The sequence below is a fragment of the Glycine max genome, chromosome 19, assembly GCF_000004515.6.
Source record: "Glycine max cultivar Williams 82 chromosome 19, Glycine_max_v4.0, whole genome shotgun sequence".
In the NCBI taxonomy this organism is placed as follows: domain Eukaryota; kingdom Viridiplantae; phylum Streptophyta; class Magnoliopsida; order Fabales; family Fabaceae; genus Glycine; species Glycine max.
Genome location: NC_038255.2, coordinates 42120035 through 42137590, shown reverse-complemented (window position 1 = coordinate 42137590; position 17556 = coordinate 42120035). Strand labels below are relative to the sequence as shown.

The 17556-nt window shown below is 32.8% G+C and overlaps 2 protein-coding genes across 2 annotated transcripts; one reads left to right on the top strand and one right to left on the bottom strand.

Annotated features, from left to right (window-relative positions):
- The first annotated feature begins 789 nt into the window (after nt 1-789).
- LOC100784201 (DAR GTPase 3, chloroplastic-like) lies at nt 790-5373 on the top strand. Its single transcript, NM_001255246.3, has 9 exons — nt 790-1130; nt 1289-1441; nt 1540-1656; nt 2373-2516; nt 2606-2692; nt 3496-3611; nt 4086-4267; nt 4546-4603; nt 4747-5373. The coding sequence occupies exons 1-9, from the start codon at nt 1011-1013 to the stop codon at nt 4868-4870; spliced, it is 1101 nt and encodes a 366-aa protein (NP_001242175.2). The 5' UTR covers nt 790-1010; the 3' UTR covers nt 4871-5373.
- A 675-nt stretch (nt 5374-6048) lies between these two features.
- On the bottom strand, nt 6049-8694 carry LOC100783668 (cyclin-P3-1). Its single transcript, XM_003554203.4, has 3 exons — nt 8388-8694; nt 6883-7287; nt 6049-6563 (listed from the first exon to the last, which is right to left on the bottom strand). The coding sequence occupies exons 1-3, from the start codon at nt 8465-8467 to the stop codon at nt 6308-6310; spliced, it is 741 nt and encodes a 246-aa protein (XP_003554251.1). The 5' UTR covers nt 8468-8694; the 3' UTR covers nt 6049-6307.
- Between the last annotated feature and the right edge of the window lie 8862 nt (nt 8695-17556).

Here is a 17556-nt window from a genome sequence, read left to right as displayed (position 1 = left end):
CTAGCCAATATAAAAGTAGCCATTGGAAAATCATGCTATTTAATTGCTAAATTTTCTTTTAGTCATACACATTTTCTACAACTCTGCATTCTCCTTTATTTTTTTGTAGCTATACTCACTTGTAAAATGAATCAAAACTCTGAATTTGATACACTTTAGAGAGAAATTATCGATGAAACACTTGAAGATAACACTGAAGAAGAAATCATGAGGTACTTACGTGAGACAAAGAAGATGTCATATAAATCGCGATTGTGAAGGCCAACATAGTCATTTGTTGAATGACTACTTCTATGAAGAGGCAGCCAAGAGAAAGATAAAGGAGAAAGGAGGTGCAACGTCTACATGATTGTGGACTTGTCGAGCATGGAGGCTGCACTTAGAGAAAAAAGTATTATCACCCAAAAGTTAACGATGCAAAGGAGATGAAGAACGTAAGGGTGTGGTACGAAATTCTAATAAATAACACATCTATCATATTGAACAACGCAAGAATAATGAAATCACTTGTAATTACATTTCACACAAACTTAATAATTAGTTATTTTCTGTAAGTTAGTTTTAACTAATCACTATGTGATATAATTATTTGAATTAGTTGTCATAAGTTAATTTTGATTACAAGTATGTTGTAATAGTCTCTTAACCAGTTGATTGTTAAATTTGATTTTGATTAGTCTTCAAATTGTGTCCATCAAAACAATTTTTTTTAATTATATAATGCTAGTATTAAGCAACTTTATATTGTTATATAATAATTTTTAGTGAATAGGATTTTTTTTTTCTTGTATTGCTTGAAGTATTTTCGCTGTCAGGCTAAAGTAGCTAACCCAATCTGTCTCGTAAGACAAAAAAAATCCACTCACTTCTCAATTGAGACGTCATCGGTTATCCTTCAGAAGTTCAGAATTATCGCAAAGCAAAGAAAGAAAAACTCGCGAGTGTTGTGGGCAGCGTGTTTGAAAACAGAAAAACGAAGAACAGAGAGTGATTAGTCGCATAGCACAGTGATGAGTGTTCAGCTATCAAGCTTATGGGTCCCCAATTCTCCACCAATACCTCAACACTTCGTTCCCAACCGTGGCAGATTCTCCGCATCAGCTCTCTCATCCCAATCCCCCACTATTCAGGCAACCCTTTTCCCCTTTTCACTCAAGTTCTTATCTTTTTTTCAATGCACTCTCACTTCCCGAGATTACTGTTCTGGGGTTTGTATATGTTATGTTTTGGTGTTTTGAGTAATTCAAGTTTCATTTTTTTTTAATAAATTTCAATTTTTGTGGTGCAGATAATTGGCGTGGGAGGCCCCAGTTGGAGGGAAAATGGATATGGAAACCCCAACAACAACAACTTGTTTGATGGGTGCCAAGGAGAGAGTGATCATTGGAGTGAGCTTGACACTGATCTTTATCACTGGACAAAGGCATTGCGCCCTGTGCAGGTAAGGTATTTGTTTATATGTCTGCCCATCAATCTGTATTGTGTACTGTTGCATTGTTGCGAAACTTGAGATGCTGATTGTTGTGGGGTATGGGGCAGTGGTTTCCTGGTCATATAGCAAAAGCAGAAAAAGAACTGAAGGAGCAGCTCAAGTTGATGGATGTTGTGATAGAGGTGCGGGATGGACGAATTCCGATGTCCACAAGTCATCCACAGGCATGTTTCTTTTTTTGAATTAAAGATATTAACTTTGTTAAGTATCCACTTACAGTTGACATGAATGATGTTTGTGTTTAAATTTTATCCTCTGCACCCGTCTGTTGTTATCTTGAACTAAGAGGCAATTTGGATAAACTTATCAGCACCCACAGAAGTAGAAAGTAAAATGAATTAAATTACTTGTATAAGTTAAAATCAACTTATTGTCTTATACACTTCGACTTATGGGAAAGTTAGGAGGGGAAAAAGTTCAGGTGCATAACTTGATTCATTTTGTTTTCTTCTGCTACAAGTGCTTCTTGAGATGTATATCCAAACTAGCTATGATTGACATTTGATTGAACTTTTTTGGTTTTCCTCACTTTACTTCCTATTATTTAATGCCTAAGAGGTTTCTTTTTTCATCTTGGGTTTTGTGGAAGAAATATATAGTTGTTTCTTGCAGTTCTCTATTGTTGGTTTTAGTTTCTTTATTTGATATGTAATTTTTATTACAAAGTGTTACAGTCATTTTACATGGTTTCTTTGTTTTATGAATAATAGTTTATATTTTGCACCAATGCTATTTTTTTTAATGTCACATAATGGTTCATATTGGCACATGAAGTATTAGCAAGAGTGTAAGACCATACATCCCAGTACAATATTAAGGCCTTAGGTTCTAGGGCGATACATTCCTAGTCTTCATCTTACTGTTACTTTTGCTTTTGTAGATGGATCTATGGCTTGGAAATAGAAAGAGAATTTTAGTTTTAAATAGAGAAGACATGATATCAACTGCAGACCGCAATGCTTGGGCAGATTATTTTACTAGGAATGGCACAAAGGTTGTCTTCTCCAATGGGCAGCTTGGAATGGTATTGAAACAAGATCTTTTTTTCTCCCATGGTTCTCCATGCTCCAAAGTTTCATGTATAGGATGTCTGATCACATGTTGTGAGTACAGGGAACGATGAAGCTTGGCCGGTTAGCAAAGGAATTAGCAGCTGATGTAAATGTTAAGCGTAGATCCAAAGGGCTACTTCCTCGTGCGGTGGGTTACTCCTAGCAATTGCAAACCTGTTTTCGGTTCTCTGTTCATTTTCTTATGCTAATTCTCTGGTAAAAGGCCTACTTTCCTATCTCAGACTAAGAAAGCATACCTTTTATTGGAGAAAGTAATTACTGTGTGCATACTAGTTTTTGCAACTCTCTTTCTCTTGTAACTTCAAAGGACTACTTTTCCATCTAAAAAAAATAATGAAGCACATGTTTTGTTAGAGAAAGAAAGAGCCGAGTACCTTGTTTTCACAAGTCACAACACTCTTTTTTTCTCGCAGCTCCTTTGTTCTCTAATTTAAAAGTGTTCAGAAAATTGTATAATAAATGAAAGTTTTGCTGATTCTTTTCAGTAAATTTAATATAGTGAAACAGTGGTTCAGTAAATGTTATAACAAAAAATTTAGCTGATTGCTTTGTACCATCTTTCCCTATTATTCATCTTGTATTGCTTATTTTACAAAAATAAAAAGGTGCCTTATTGCGTTATCTATTAGTTGTACACACTTGTCCTTCTTTAATGGATACAAATGAGTTTTCATGGGCTAAGCCTAATGTCTAGTGCTTACATAAATTATTCTTGCAGATTTATCTTTTAGTTCATAATTCTATTCCAAATGTTCTTTTATTAATTATTAGTTTATTACTGCAAATTATGTATTATGGAATTAGATCTTAAGTCATGAACCTGCATGGAGCAAAGCTTGTCCTTCAATTAATTGCAATTTGTTGTCGTTCACATGTAATGCCTCTCAAAATGTTATTATTATTTAAAGAATGTATATTACTATTTAATAGGTTCGAGCTGGAATAGTTGGATACCCTAATGTTGGAAAGTCATCTTTGATCAACCGTTTGTTAAAGCGAAGAATGTGCCCAGCAGCTCCTAGGCCAGGAGTCACAAGAGAATTGAGGTAGGTTATTCATTTTGTTTCCCTAAATAATTTTTTTTATTGAGAAATTGAGAGTATTTAAAATTTGCAGCAGTTTCTTTTATTTGTTCATAAATTAATTTGTCTTTTGTTTAACTTAATATATGAACTAATTTCAGTACTTTTAAGTTTGTACTTTGTTCTTGATTCTAAAATGACTATAAAATCTAATGGATGCAACCTGTCCTCCGAATTTCATCAGAAAGATTTTTGTCCCAAATGTTGAAAATTATAGCTTCTCGGGTTTTCTTTGCTCTCAACAGAAGAAAAAGTTAATGAGGCTACATAGTACATTCTGCTCAAGTGCTAATAGTGTCAAAAACAGTTTCCTGCAGAAGTATACAATTAATTTGTTCCAACTAAAAGCCTAAGCTCAAACAAAACAGTAGTAGATCACTGGATCTCTCATTACACACTGAATATGTAATTTGTCATATTTCCTTCTTAATGTGAAAGGTGGGTTCGTTTTGGGAAAGATCTTGAACTGCTGGACTCTCCTGGGATACTCCCAATGCGGATCAGTGATCAGTCCGCTGCTATAAAACTTGCCATATGTGATGACATTGGAGAGAGGTCCTACGATGTGGCCGATGTTGCTGCAATTCTTGTGCAGATGCTTTCGAAGCTTCCCACAGTAGGTATGTGACATGACATGCAACCAAAGTGGAATCCTATTTTAGTTGAGAAAAATGTCAGTGTCTAGATCTCAGAGTGGGTGGGTTTCTTTCTCATGGTACCTTGTTTAGGATATCAATATCAATGTCGATTGTTTCACTGGTATTTTGCATGACACTTTACGTTTACCAACAAGTGTTCTGTAATTTATAAAGTGATACAGTGTTGGGTCAAATATTATGTTGTTTGATCTTTCTTCCCTCTCATCAAACTCATAATTCTAAGTCTTTGTTGAATGCAGGCAGAGATGCTCTTTGTAAAAGATACAAGATTGATGTAGATTGTCGAGATGGTAGAATGTACGTGATTCTTTTTTTTTAATTTCTGTTGTGTTGATTTATGTGTCTTGCATTTAGATGTCAGACAGTGCTAATGTCTCTTCATATTTTAAAGTAGTTTCTTCTTAACTTAATGTGATGTATTATATTTTACTAAATTGCAGATTCATAGAGAAGCTTGCCGTTCGAGTATTTAATGGAGATGTTCATCAAGCAGCATTCCGCGTCCTAGCAGATTTTAGAAAAGGTAAGTTTGGTTGGACTGCACTGGAGAGGCCTCCTAAGTGAAGGCAGATGTTTGCTTTTAAAAGCAGAACTCTGAAGCTTGAATTGAAAATTACGCTAGAGACGTCCTGGAACTGACTGTAGAAGACAACTCCACATGGTGTTGGATGAATATGGATATTGTGATTATGAATGACATTATGGAAGGGAAAGGTGAATGCTCCCTCAAGACAATCTTTGGATCCTCGGGGCACACGAAACAAAGGATTTGAAGCCATGGATGCTTCTTGTTATTACCTTGTAATTTGGTCTCTTTTGCATCTGTCTGACTGTCTGTATAGAACCATTATGCCATGGGATGGGAGTTCGTAGTCATGATGCACATATGTTGTAGTATATACTTAATTGTTGTAGTGAGATGTTTCTTAAAATTAGGGCAGATGCTTGTTGCACTTTTGGGATGGTCTTCAGCTCATATCGTTTAACCAGATAAACATGACTATGCCAAAGCAATAAGACAGTAAGACGATTCAATAGTTACATATACTACCTGATCTTACCCCCAAGGCTGTTGTCTCCTTTGAACATGGGTTCTGATTATGGGTCAAGGATTAATATACTTAAATTAATTAGAGATAACCCACACTTTTGTTCTTGAAAGCTGCAAGTTGTTTACCTTTGGCCCTAAGATACATGTTTGTACAATTTAGTCTCCGAAAATTTGAAATTATTTGCTAGTCTTTCTGTCGGCAGATGTTAATAAAGGGATTAAAAAGTCAGTAGCTTCAAATTTTCGTGGCCAAATTGTAAAAAATTCAGGAACCAAAAAGATAATACTGGCCACTTTTAAGGATCAATTTATGTACTGCCTCTAATCTAATAATATTGTTTTAGATGATGGATCGGGTGAATGTCATTGGATTTGATGCAATGGGAATCTATTAATCTATTATTCATTTTCATTCTTAAGCTGATACTTTAAGCCACCCATTCTTTTATATTTAATAGTTTAAACCTCAAAAGAAAAACAAAAAAAGAAACACTTTTTAGCAGCAAAATAACACTTAGCTTGAGAAGGGGGAAACTTCGTCCATTGGACTTTCTGACATTCCAAGAGCGTGCTACTCATTAACAGTTTTGTGTCATCAAGAAGTTATCTACAGCGACGATAGACTTTCTGCTTCCCGGTGCTTACGGGTAAGACCAAAACCACTGCATGTACTTGAGGAAACTCAAACGAATTTTAAGGGATAAAATTTCATCACAATCTCTATCCAGCTACAAGCTTGCAATTACAAATGAGGGGCAAAACAAAAAGCAGAAAAAACTACAAAGGAAGCAAAAACCAAACACAATAGTGTCCGTAAAAAATGGTTGAATTTCCAATGGCAAGTATAGAACAATTTATTCTCGTTTTTTTTTTTCCTTTGAAATACTTCAAATTTCATTTTGTCTCGGTTAATTGTGGGAAAGCAATATTACTATGGTGTTGGCACATTTTCATCTTGCAATTGTGGAAGCACAAGTAGGATCATCTTTGTTTGACCAACTTTCTTTAATTCGACAAGCCTGCATTGGTCTTTCAATTTGGACTACTTCTGCAGCTTCCTTCTCCAATTGCCTACAATATCTTCCAAACGTTTCTACACCAACCTGAAGTCTAAAATCTATGCCAAATAGAAAGCTCATCTCGAACCTGTTTAATTCAGATGTGCTCACTCCTCCAACTTTTGCATAGTAAGCATTGTTGTAGAATCTGCAAACCAAATAGGAAAGGAAACTAAGTTAACAGCTTCAGTTGAATGGGGCCTTGGAAGGATTTGGTGTTGCTCATATTAAATCATTCTTTTTGTCAAATATATCATTGATTCAGCATATTGTAACACTTATAAGATTGTCATTGTCAACCGGCTAGACCAGTGATTTTAATATTTTAATAAATATCACCATGTATGGTCCACAAATTAGATAAGTTTTACATACAGCATCAACATATCCACCACCAGATACATAATGCAGACAACAGCTAGCTAGATATTATGTGTGTTTCTGTTCAATTTAAAACTTTCGCTTACGCGTCATCTATAAACTTTGCTGCTAGCATGATGCTTGTTATCAGAAGCCGGTGCACATTAAGTGAAGTCAATTTGATTTCTGTGTGCTGAATAAATCTATCCACATATATGTGTGCCACAACAAAGCATGATGGGCTGCAACCTGAGTACTTGAAGATACGATCAATGTACTTTCGAACACTCAGAGTAGGAGCTCTTAAACCGTGAAATACTGTAACAACATCTTTTATGTGCTTTGCCTCCAATGATGTTTCGTTTCTCTGAACTGATCTCTCAAGAAGTGAAGAAAGAAGTGATAAAACCCGAGGACCTCCTACTCCTTTGTCTGATTCCTTAAGCCCCAGCGAAAGGTATATATCTGAGATTACATCCTCGGTTTCAAGAGCAAGACTCCCCATATCCAAGCTGCAAAGAAATGAACAATAGTCAATAGGATAATCCTCATTGAATGCAGTTTTGTAGGATCATGTTAACAACCAACATGATAAACTTAGGCAGTTGGACAGCAATTAGCAAATGCGTGTTTGCCTGTTTGGATTTCAGCTTCAGTAGCATCATACACCCATTAACACTTTACAAAAGCACAAAACGGATAAGCAACAATATTGATGGATTGAAAAAAAAAACATTTTCCCAAACACACCCAAGTGATTAGAACAAATGAAATATCACCAAGTCACATGAAATTCTCAATAAAAGCTATTTCCCACTGTGCCGTGATTAAAAAAGAGGGACATAATTGAAGCTTAGTCTATAAAAAAAATTCCTATCAATCAACTTAGCCAGAAAAGAATCCCAAAGAAAAAGAAACTGCAAGATCCCTTTGCCTAATGCATAAAGATAACAAATCCTATGAGCTGCGAAAACTTCTGATATGAAGTACACAGAATTTCTAACCTATAGTCTCAGTCATGCAAGATAACTTCACTTTTGGTTAGATCTGAACAAATTGGGTATCCAACACGAGCAACCATAAACAATAATATTCCCTAGATCTCGAGTCTCTTGTCCCAAACCAAGAACCAACATCAAGAAGTCCACTCCACTCGAACCAATTCTCTGTCTCCCTAGCATACAACCTTCCAACAAAACTTAACAAATGTCCTACCAAACAAGAGAATTACATACCCAATTTGCTCATTGCCGTTGTTTCTGCATATCAGCCCCACCCAGATCTCAAAGTCACAAACTTTATTTCCACCCCAGCACCCCAGAAGTTAAACCGCAAATTTCGTAATAAACACAAAAACTTTCAGGTTGTGTCAGCTCAAAATACTCGGACACAATCCTCCCCCAGACACGTAGAAAGAACGAAAGAAGAAAGAAAGAAAACCACTTAACCTTCACCAACAAAATCAACCAGAAGAAGAAAAAAAAATACAGAAACAGCAAATCCCCACAATATAAAGCCAGCAGAAAGAAAGAAAAAAAAAAAAAGCAACCTATGCTGCAAGTGCAATGCAAGCAATGATGAAAAGAGAGAAAGAGAAAAATGAGAAACTCACAAAACAAAATTGTGAAGTTCTTCGAAGTGATGACTATAGCGTTGTGGCGGGTGTGTGTGCTTATTCTTGTTCTTGTACATAAGGGTGAGGCAGGGAAACAGTGGTGCTGTGAACACAGATAGATCATCTCTGTTTCCCCACCCACACCATTCTCTGTGTGCAGAAGCAGAGCAACAGTTGAAAGATACTAATGTTGTGTCTGTCTATGATGTGTTGTTCTGTTACTCACATAAAACGATTTCTTCTTCCTTCCTCTTTCAACAGAAATAGATAGCATACACACCACTGTCATATATCATGACCGCCATTCATGTTCCAGGGAACTCTTTTTACTCCTTTAAATTAATAAATTATTACTTTTTTAACTCCTTATTTTATAGTAGGATAAAATACTTTTTTATTACAAAGCTTTTTTCTACAATATTATTTTATTCAATTACACATGTCACATAATTAATATTTATACTTATAATGAATATCTTGATAATTATGTTAAATATAATTTTTATTTGATTGATAGTTTTTAAAAAAATATTGATTTGATAATGCATGTTTATTAAATATTAAATTCTATTTATTTGAAATAAATCATATATGTAATAATGACCTAAACAATTTTTATATTTTTATTTCATTATAAATCATCATTAATATTGTTAAGGGTGTTGAAATCTAATCTGATGGAAAATTAAAAAAAAATTACTCAATTGAAAATCGAATCAAACCAATTCTTTTTTTTTCAAACTTTGCATTTATATTTTAAAACTGAACCAAATTAAAATACTTAGATGACTTTAGTGTGATGTGTTTTATTTGTACTACTTGAGTTTTAATTAGAATGTTATGTAATATTATGTATCTGAATTTATATAAACTATACCATTTTTAAGACATTTTTTAAAGATATATTTGGTTTAAAATTGAAAAAAAATTGTCAAATTTTTATTATAGAAAGTTTAACCTATTAATAAATTTTGTAGATTGTTATTAGTAATTTTTTAATATAATTTAATTTAACAGTTGACAAGAAAAAATATAAATTTTAATAAAATGATATTTTAGTAAAAATAACAAAAATCAAACAAAACTAAACTACAAATATTATTTTGATTTGATTCAAATTTTATTTTAAATAAAAATCGAACCACACTACATGTTTTTTAAGTTTATTTTGGATAACTTTTGATCTAAAGTTGAACCAAACTAACCATGAACACCCCTAATATTGTTAAATTTTATAATTATTTTTAAAAAAATTATATTATAGATAATTTCTAATTAGATAATTTTATAAAAAAAACTATAAAACTGAAAATATATACCTATTAAGGTCATTTTTTGCTACTAAAAAAACTCATTTAATAAAATGAAGTTAATTTTTTTTAATAAAATTCTCAAAAAAGAAATTAATTTATTGTTTTTAGTCTTTTACTCTAATCCTTTTTATAAAATTTTAGTAATAATGTATTATCGATATCAAAACTTTTATATGATCAACTCATTAGAAATTGTTGTTGATAATTTTAAAAATTAATAAATTTATTATATATATATATATATGTGTGTGTAATTGCTGATAACCTATTTCCTTTTTTATAAAGTTAATAATAAAAATAAAATATTATATTCTGTCAAAAAAAATATTATAAGCTTACAAGGTTAAAATGGCGGGTCGTGATCATTGCTAAAGTAGATGCCGCAGTTGACCACTGCGTCCTACAAATTTCTTGCAAAATACTCCTTTATTATTTAAGAAATGAAATAGGTAATATTATTTGTTATGCATAATAATTAAATTGTGCGTTTTTTTTATCACGGACTTATACACATTATTAGTTTATTAAAGATGATAACAATATATATATATATATATCAAAATAGCAACACCCCCAACAAATGAGATCCATACACACACAGACACAAAAAAGTGGCTACAGTGAAGAATTGAACGACAGAATGCTAGTGATGTGACATTTAAAAAAAAAAACTAACTTTATACGTACTTATGGCCATTGTTAAAGCACCGCAATGAAAATAGAAAAGTTATTTCAAGAGATGTCCTCATTGAAAATTTCTTAAATTAACTACAATTTCTATCCTCGCTAGGGTTTCCCTTTGTTTGTGAGATGCTTCTCTCTCCTTGCTAGGCTTCCCCCTTGCTCCGGAGACGTGTTTACATATCGTTTTGTGGTGTCGTTACCAACAATTAACATGGAATTGGAAAACTTTGAACGAGTTGCGATTACTGATGACGATGATAATCTTGTCATCCTTATTGCGAACCAAGCGGATGATACCCCTGACCAGAGTCTGTGCCTCGTAGGGAGATTCCTGACTGATAGAACCATTCAGATTCTTATCATGAGGGTAAGGATGGTAGAAATCTGACAACAAAGAAAGGTGTCTCGATAAAGGAGGTTGACACATGAATCTTTATGTTCCGATTCTTTCATATGTTCTCAAAGGAGGCCCTTTGTCCTTTGACAGACACCTTTTGTTGCTTAGCGTGATCAGAGGAGGGGAAAACCCTAGCCATATACAGCTATTCAGGGTTCAAATATGTAACCTACCTTCGGGATTTATGTCTATGGTAGTGGGTTAGAGTATAGCAAACTATCTGGGAGATTTTTTAGAGTATGATGAGAAAAACACTTCAAACTTTTGGAGGCCATATATGTGAGTTCGTGTCATGCTTGATGTCCTACAACCTCTCAAGTGTTCCAAGAAGATCCGCAAACCTGGAGGAGAAGTGACAGAAGTCACATTTAAATACGAGAAGCTGAGCACCTTTTGCTACATATGTGTGCTGCTAGGCTATAATGATGATCACTGCGACAAAATTTTTGAAATGGCTGATGATGGTGGAGTTAGACTATGGGGTCTAGAAATCAAGGTTCAATCCCGCACTTACGGTGGCAACAATGGAGGTTCGCGGTGGCTGAAGGAGGAGGGTAGCCATGGCAGTAATGTATCAAGAACAGTTGGAGGAAATCAGGAAGCAAATCCCATTAATTGCGGTGCAATTATTGCCGAGGATAAAAAATGGGATGAAATGGTAATTAGAGATGCAAACATAAATTTTCTTGCAACTAGAACCTTGGTACACACAGGTGCATTATCCATAGCAGAAGCGGAGGCCCTGGCTTTGTTAGCAGCCATCAACTGGACCATGGACAAAGGATACAACAATATTGTGTTTGAGACTAACTGTAAACATGTGCATGATCTGATCCTCTCGACGAAACGCAACATTTCAGATTTAGGGCTCATTTTAGCTACTTGTAAAAATAAGCTAATTAACTCTTCTAAACCAAGTCGTTCACTTCCTTGCTAGGGTGTCTCGATTCCATGCTAGCCTACAATGTTTTGAGTTATCCCTGATTGTATCACCTCTCTTTTGATAAATGATATGTTATGAGCCTCTTATACAGTAAAAAAAAAAAAAAAAAAAAGATGTCCTCACTGCAAACATTCATTTATAGCCCCATGATTTTTTTTTTTCTTCAAATTTTATGTGATTGAGATGGGTATGCAATTATCCCCATTGTTTAGTGGGTTTTGAATACAGAGATGCTACGTGTTAATGTTTACCTAAAGCACACATAAATATCTGAACCATGAAAGGTTAAATATTCTTTTACGATAAATAATTAACAAAGGATATAATTCTGATATGTTTGATAGTATAACGACTATTTGATGGTGCGTCATCAAAATTAAATTTACTAAAATAATATAAAGACTTCCTATGCTTCTCTCTTCCTTAGCCAAATTTATATTAGATATATTTTAATAATTTATTTGAAAAACTTTTTTTTCACCTTTTTTACCGAATATTTTCACTTAATACATTAACGAAAAACTTTCTTACTTTATCCCAAAAATAAAAATATTAAAAAAAAATTCACAAGTTTTTTCACACAAATATAAGTTTTTATTCAGTTCATATGTAAAGAAACTGTCTATTTAACAGAAAAAATTACAATTTTTTCTGTTTAAAATTCTTTTAAATCAATAATAATCTGTAAATTAATTTTTGACTTAATAGATTAAAAAACATAAAAAAAAAAAATTGATCCGGAATTTTTTTTTTCTCTCCGTTCTTTTTCCTTCAAGACCATAAGTCTATCATAAATTACGCAGCATGATAGGCCATGGTACGTTAGTGGGTCATTACCGATTGTGATTAACAATATCAATGATAAAGAATCGGAATACGATAAAGCTTAAGGTGGGGACGACGTGTAAACCCAATATATTGTCATTCGAACCATGATGATTGCCTTGTGACTGAGACTTTGAGTCACTAAAATATTTTTCACTTTGTTTGTTGTCGCACTTTTGCTGCTTATTTGGACCGCGCTACAGAAAATATTACTTTTTCTCTCCTTCTAATCTTTTTGCTTTACTTCTGAAAATAGTCTCGAGTATGCATTCATTTGGGTGGTTGTGCAATCGCTCTTTAGTCTTTAGTTTAATAGATGGATTGATCAGTGTTTGATATTTCACAATATTTTTTTTAAGAAATCGTGTTACGTCGAACTAGTTCTTTCCTTTGGGACAATTTTTGTCAATTTAATTAGGTAACGACAATAACGATTTTGAAATGTAAAAGTTTTCATGTGAAGAAAGTGATGCAGTTTTTTTATCCATTAAAATTCCAAGTGGCATGAGCATGGAGCTATTCATGTATCAGAATTTAGTCATTTGCATATCAGCATATAGTTCCCCTGCCTTTAAGAAGAACCTTGAAAACCATATACAGTCGAGGAGGACACCTAATGATCTGGACAGGACACCGCCACACCCTTCATCACCATATCAAATAAAATAGAAATGTTTGGTAGAAGGTGAACCAAACATTTTTAATTACTATTTTCAATTGTTCAATCATTGAAATTGAGTTCGTCTTTTAATAAAATAGTCTAATCTTTTTTATTCTCTATCTCTATCTATTGGCTAGGTTCAGTATGGAGTTGAATACAATTAAATGGATCGTTTCCATCTCGACTTTTTAAGACATGCAAAGGACGGGTTTCATACAATTTAGCCAACTACACGTTCAAGTTCAATTATGCAATGGAGAAATTTCAATGGAAGAGAGAGAACAAAAAATAGAATATACTCGTTGTGTATAATATTTTACACTATTAAGGAAACATTTGTTACAAGAGAAATGTTTAGTTTTTAGAAAATTTGAAGTTAAAAAACTTAGATTCACATGTTTGATTTACTTAAAAAAAAGCAGTTCACACTAAACAATGTTTTTTAGACTTGTTTTAGTTATATTTATCACAAAATTACTCTTATGGAGAGGTGTGATCTAACTTTCCCAAATTAATAACAAGTTTTATTACAGTAAAAATAATTTTGATTATCAGGAATCACTAAACATGATTTTAGTTATTTCTAGGAATTATGATTCATATGAATCATGATTTCTTAGCATAAAAAAACTTCTCATGTACCAAGTGCCACCTAAAACTCGTTGATAATTTTTATTGGTTAATTATGTAAAATTTTACCATAAATAAAATAGATCCTTTGTTGATTTGTTTAGTTCAATAGGAAGAGAGAGCCAAAAGGAAGGGGAGATCCCTTTGTTTGGTTAAAATGAGAGAAAAAATATATAATTTTTTTCCCTACTAATAGATGATGTTATTGTCCTGGGTTAGAGATAGGTTAGAAACTAATTATACTTGTTATGTGTGATTTTTGTTAATTTCAAGAAAATTTTACACAAAAAAAATTGAACATAAATTCTGTTATGAAATGGTTATTCTTTAGCATGTGAACACAATTAGTGTTTCTACTAATAGGTGATGTGAGAATTCAATTAGAGTTTAGTTAATTCTTATTCTTGAAAAAAAATGTTTTTGAAAACATAAAAATTAAAATTATATTATAAGAGTAACTTTTGGAAACTATTTTCAAAATTAAATATATATTTTAAAATAAAAATAAAAATATTTAAAGTTTTTTTGTTGAATAAAAATCTATATATATGTATATATAATTAATGTGTATAATAAATTGAATTTCATATGTCCTCTCCCCTCCCCGACCACCTCATTTTACTGTTGATTCAGGATATATAACGTGGCTTGTTGAATTCGTTTCATAGTTATAACTATCGACATGTGAATCTGGCGACAATTGTTGGTGCAACAGAAACATTAAACACAACTAGACAGGTAACTCCTTATTAAATAGGTCGACACCGTTGATATATAGAATTACATTATCCTTCAACAATTAATATTCATCTCGTTCTTCCCCTCAAAACCTTAAGAAAATCTAATCATTTAGAAAATTCAAATGAGGTAGTACTCTTTGGTTTGAATGGATGGGTGTAGTACACAGACTAAAAGGACAATGGCAAGCAGCTGAGCAAACAACATAGCTGAGAAATCAGCAATGAATTATACTTTTTTTTTCTGCTCCACCAATATACATTTTTTTTTCACACCACTAGTATCTTTTACAAAAGTTAATATGTTTGAGTCAAAAACATTTGTAACAATGAAATAATTTGTCCTAATAAAGTTTTTTTTTTCTTCTTTACATAAGCCTTGAATCTCAACAAACTAAGTTGTTTAAGTTTTTTTTTTTATTATTAAATATCTGTCCTCCAAATTTCTAATTTCACTCATGATATGATTGTCAATGATCCAATAAAATTTTACAAAAAAAAAATTGAATACAAATTCTATCTACAAGTAAATTATTTTCTTAGGTGTAAACACAACAAGATTTTGTATGACTAAGTTAAATTTATAGGGTTATTAAATTTTTAAGCTTAACAATTTAGGGCAAAAGAATTCACATAAAAGTTATGGGTTATTAAGTTTTTAAGTTTAATAATTTAGGACAGAAGAATTCAGATAAAAGTTAATAGAATGATTAGACCATAATAAAATCTTACACGTTTAATGCCGCATATGGTACCGATATGTTGATGTGTTGGTGACACAGTGTAATGATGTGGTATGTGAAAACATTAAAAAAATGTCAAAATATATATTAAAGATGAGACTATAACCCCTCACCCTAAACTTGACTGTATCCAGATATATAATATGGAGTAATATTAAAATTGAAAACTTGCCGAGATTTTTTTGTTGAATCGTTGACATTGATTTTTTTTTTTACATAAATTGAATTATGTTTTCCATTCATAATCAACTGAGCAATATAAGATGGAACAAAGTTTAAAAATTTGGAGACTAGAATAACTAGAGGCTGTTTTTGCTAGAACATGGTAATTCCATTGACTTGAGGACATTGATTTTTAATTAGGTTTTTCTCTATAGATCACATATATCATAAATTTAGTTACAACAATTTTTCATCAAATGCTAACAGACAAGGACAAAATATATTTTTTCGGAATCTCCTTAACTTATGAACCTAGCCTCCTCTCCTAATAAAATTTTCATGCACGTTTGAGTGAAGGTATATATAATTTCATATCCTAATAATATATATATATATATATAATTTCATATTCGAATTGTTAGCTGTAACCAATTACATTCACACGTTTACAACTAATATATTGAAATCGCAAAATAAAGGTTGTAGAACTCAAATATCAATTTCAGACCTAAAACATATATTAAAATTTGAACCATTCAATCTTTATTTAATAGTTCTGATTCAGTGATTCAGACGTAAGTTTGATAGACTGCACCAAATCCGTTTCCTTTAGGCTTTACGTCTCCTGGTCCAACAAGCCCTAGTTCCTATTGCCCACAGACATTTTTATTCTAGTGTTGATTTTTTAATAATTGCTAGTACGTACATACTTTTAGAAAATTTTCTCAATTTTACTGTCAAGATGAATTATTGATTTTAAGAAGAAATTATAACAAAATTATATATAAATAACGTGCGAAAACTATCGACTAGGATTGGAATCAAATTAGTAAGCTGGACACTATGATTAATTGTTATCCAAAACTCTTTGCTTTTCATAATGTGTATATGGTGTTGATGCATAAAACAGACAAGCAATGGAGACAGAAAAAGCGTGCCCTTTAGTTGGCAATGTGTCGGTGCAGAAACGGCAAGCACAAAGGTAGTTTCAGTGGCTGTGCTATCAGGATGAAATATTCGAATGAATTTTGGATTCTTATATATTTTTTTGTTTGACATTTTAGTAACGTCGAAAAACAGAAAAGTCAAATACTTGGAGTTTTTTAATTCTGAATATTTTTTGGGTAGTAATTTTTATTATTATCATAATTCAGTCACGGACAAAAGGTATGAATAACAGGTTGTCGGAGGACGTTGACGGTGGATAGAGCTATCAAATGGGTCCGTCTCAACCCATTTGGTCTTGGCCCATGCGGGTTGGGGTCAAAATGGTCCATTGGGCCAAAAAACTCAAAAAACTTTGTAGGCTAGGACCGGTGCATGGGTCAAAACTTTTTTTTACAATTTCCATGATTCAAATATTTATTTTAGTATAATATTTCTTTATTTTTGTATAAAAGAGGTTGACCAAAATGGTCTAAATTAATCCTAGTTAAGGTTGACCGATAATAACTTTTACCAAAATTAACCTTGAGGTTGGCCAAAAATAACCCCGGTCAAGTTCAGCCAAAAATAACCCTAAATAAGATAGGCCAAAATTAATGGTAGATGGGGTCAACTGAAAATAGCCTTGAGCGAGATTAGACAAAATTAACCTTAGTCAAGGTTGGCTGAGGCCAACCAAAAATAACCTAGTCAAGGTTGGCCGCAATTAACCTTAGTTCGATCAACCAAAAAGAGCCCCAACGAGGTAGGCCAAAAAATAACCCTAATCGAGGTCGACTAAAAACAACCTCAACTCAGGTCAACTAAAAATAGACTTAGCTCAGGTTAATAGAAAACAACCTTGGTTGAGGTCATAGAAAACAACCCTAGTCGAAATTGGTAAAAAATAACCTTAACAGATGTTAGTCGAACATAATCCTAGTTGAGGTCAGCCAAAAATGGCCCCGACCGAAGTAGCTTGATAATAGACATGGCCAAGGTTGGCCAAAAACAACCTTGGTCGAGGTCAGTTGAAAACAGTCCTGTCAAGGTCAACCAAAAATAACCCTAGCAAGGTCAATTGAAAACTACCTTAATGAAGGTTGGTAAAAAATATTTTGGCTGAGGTCAACCAAAAGTAATCTAC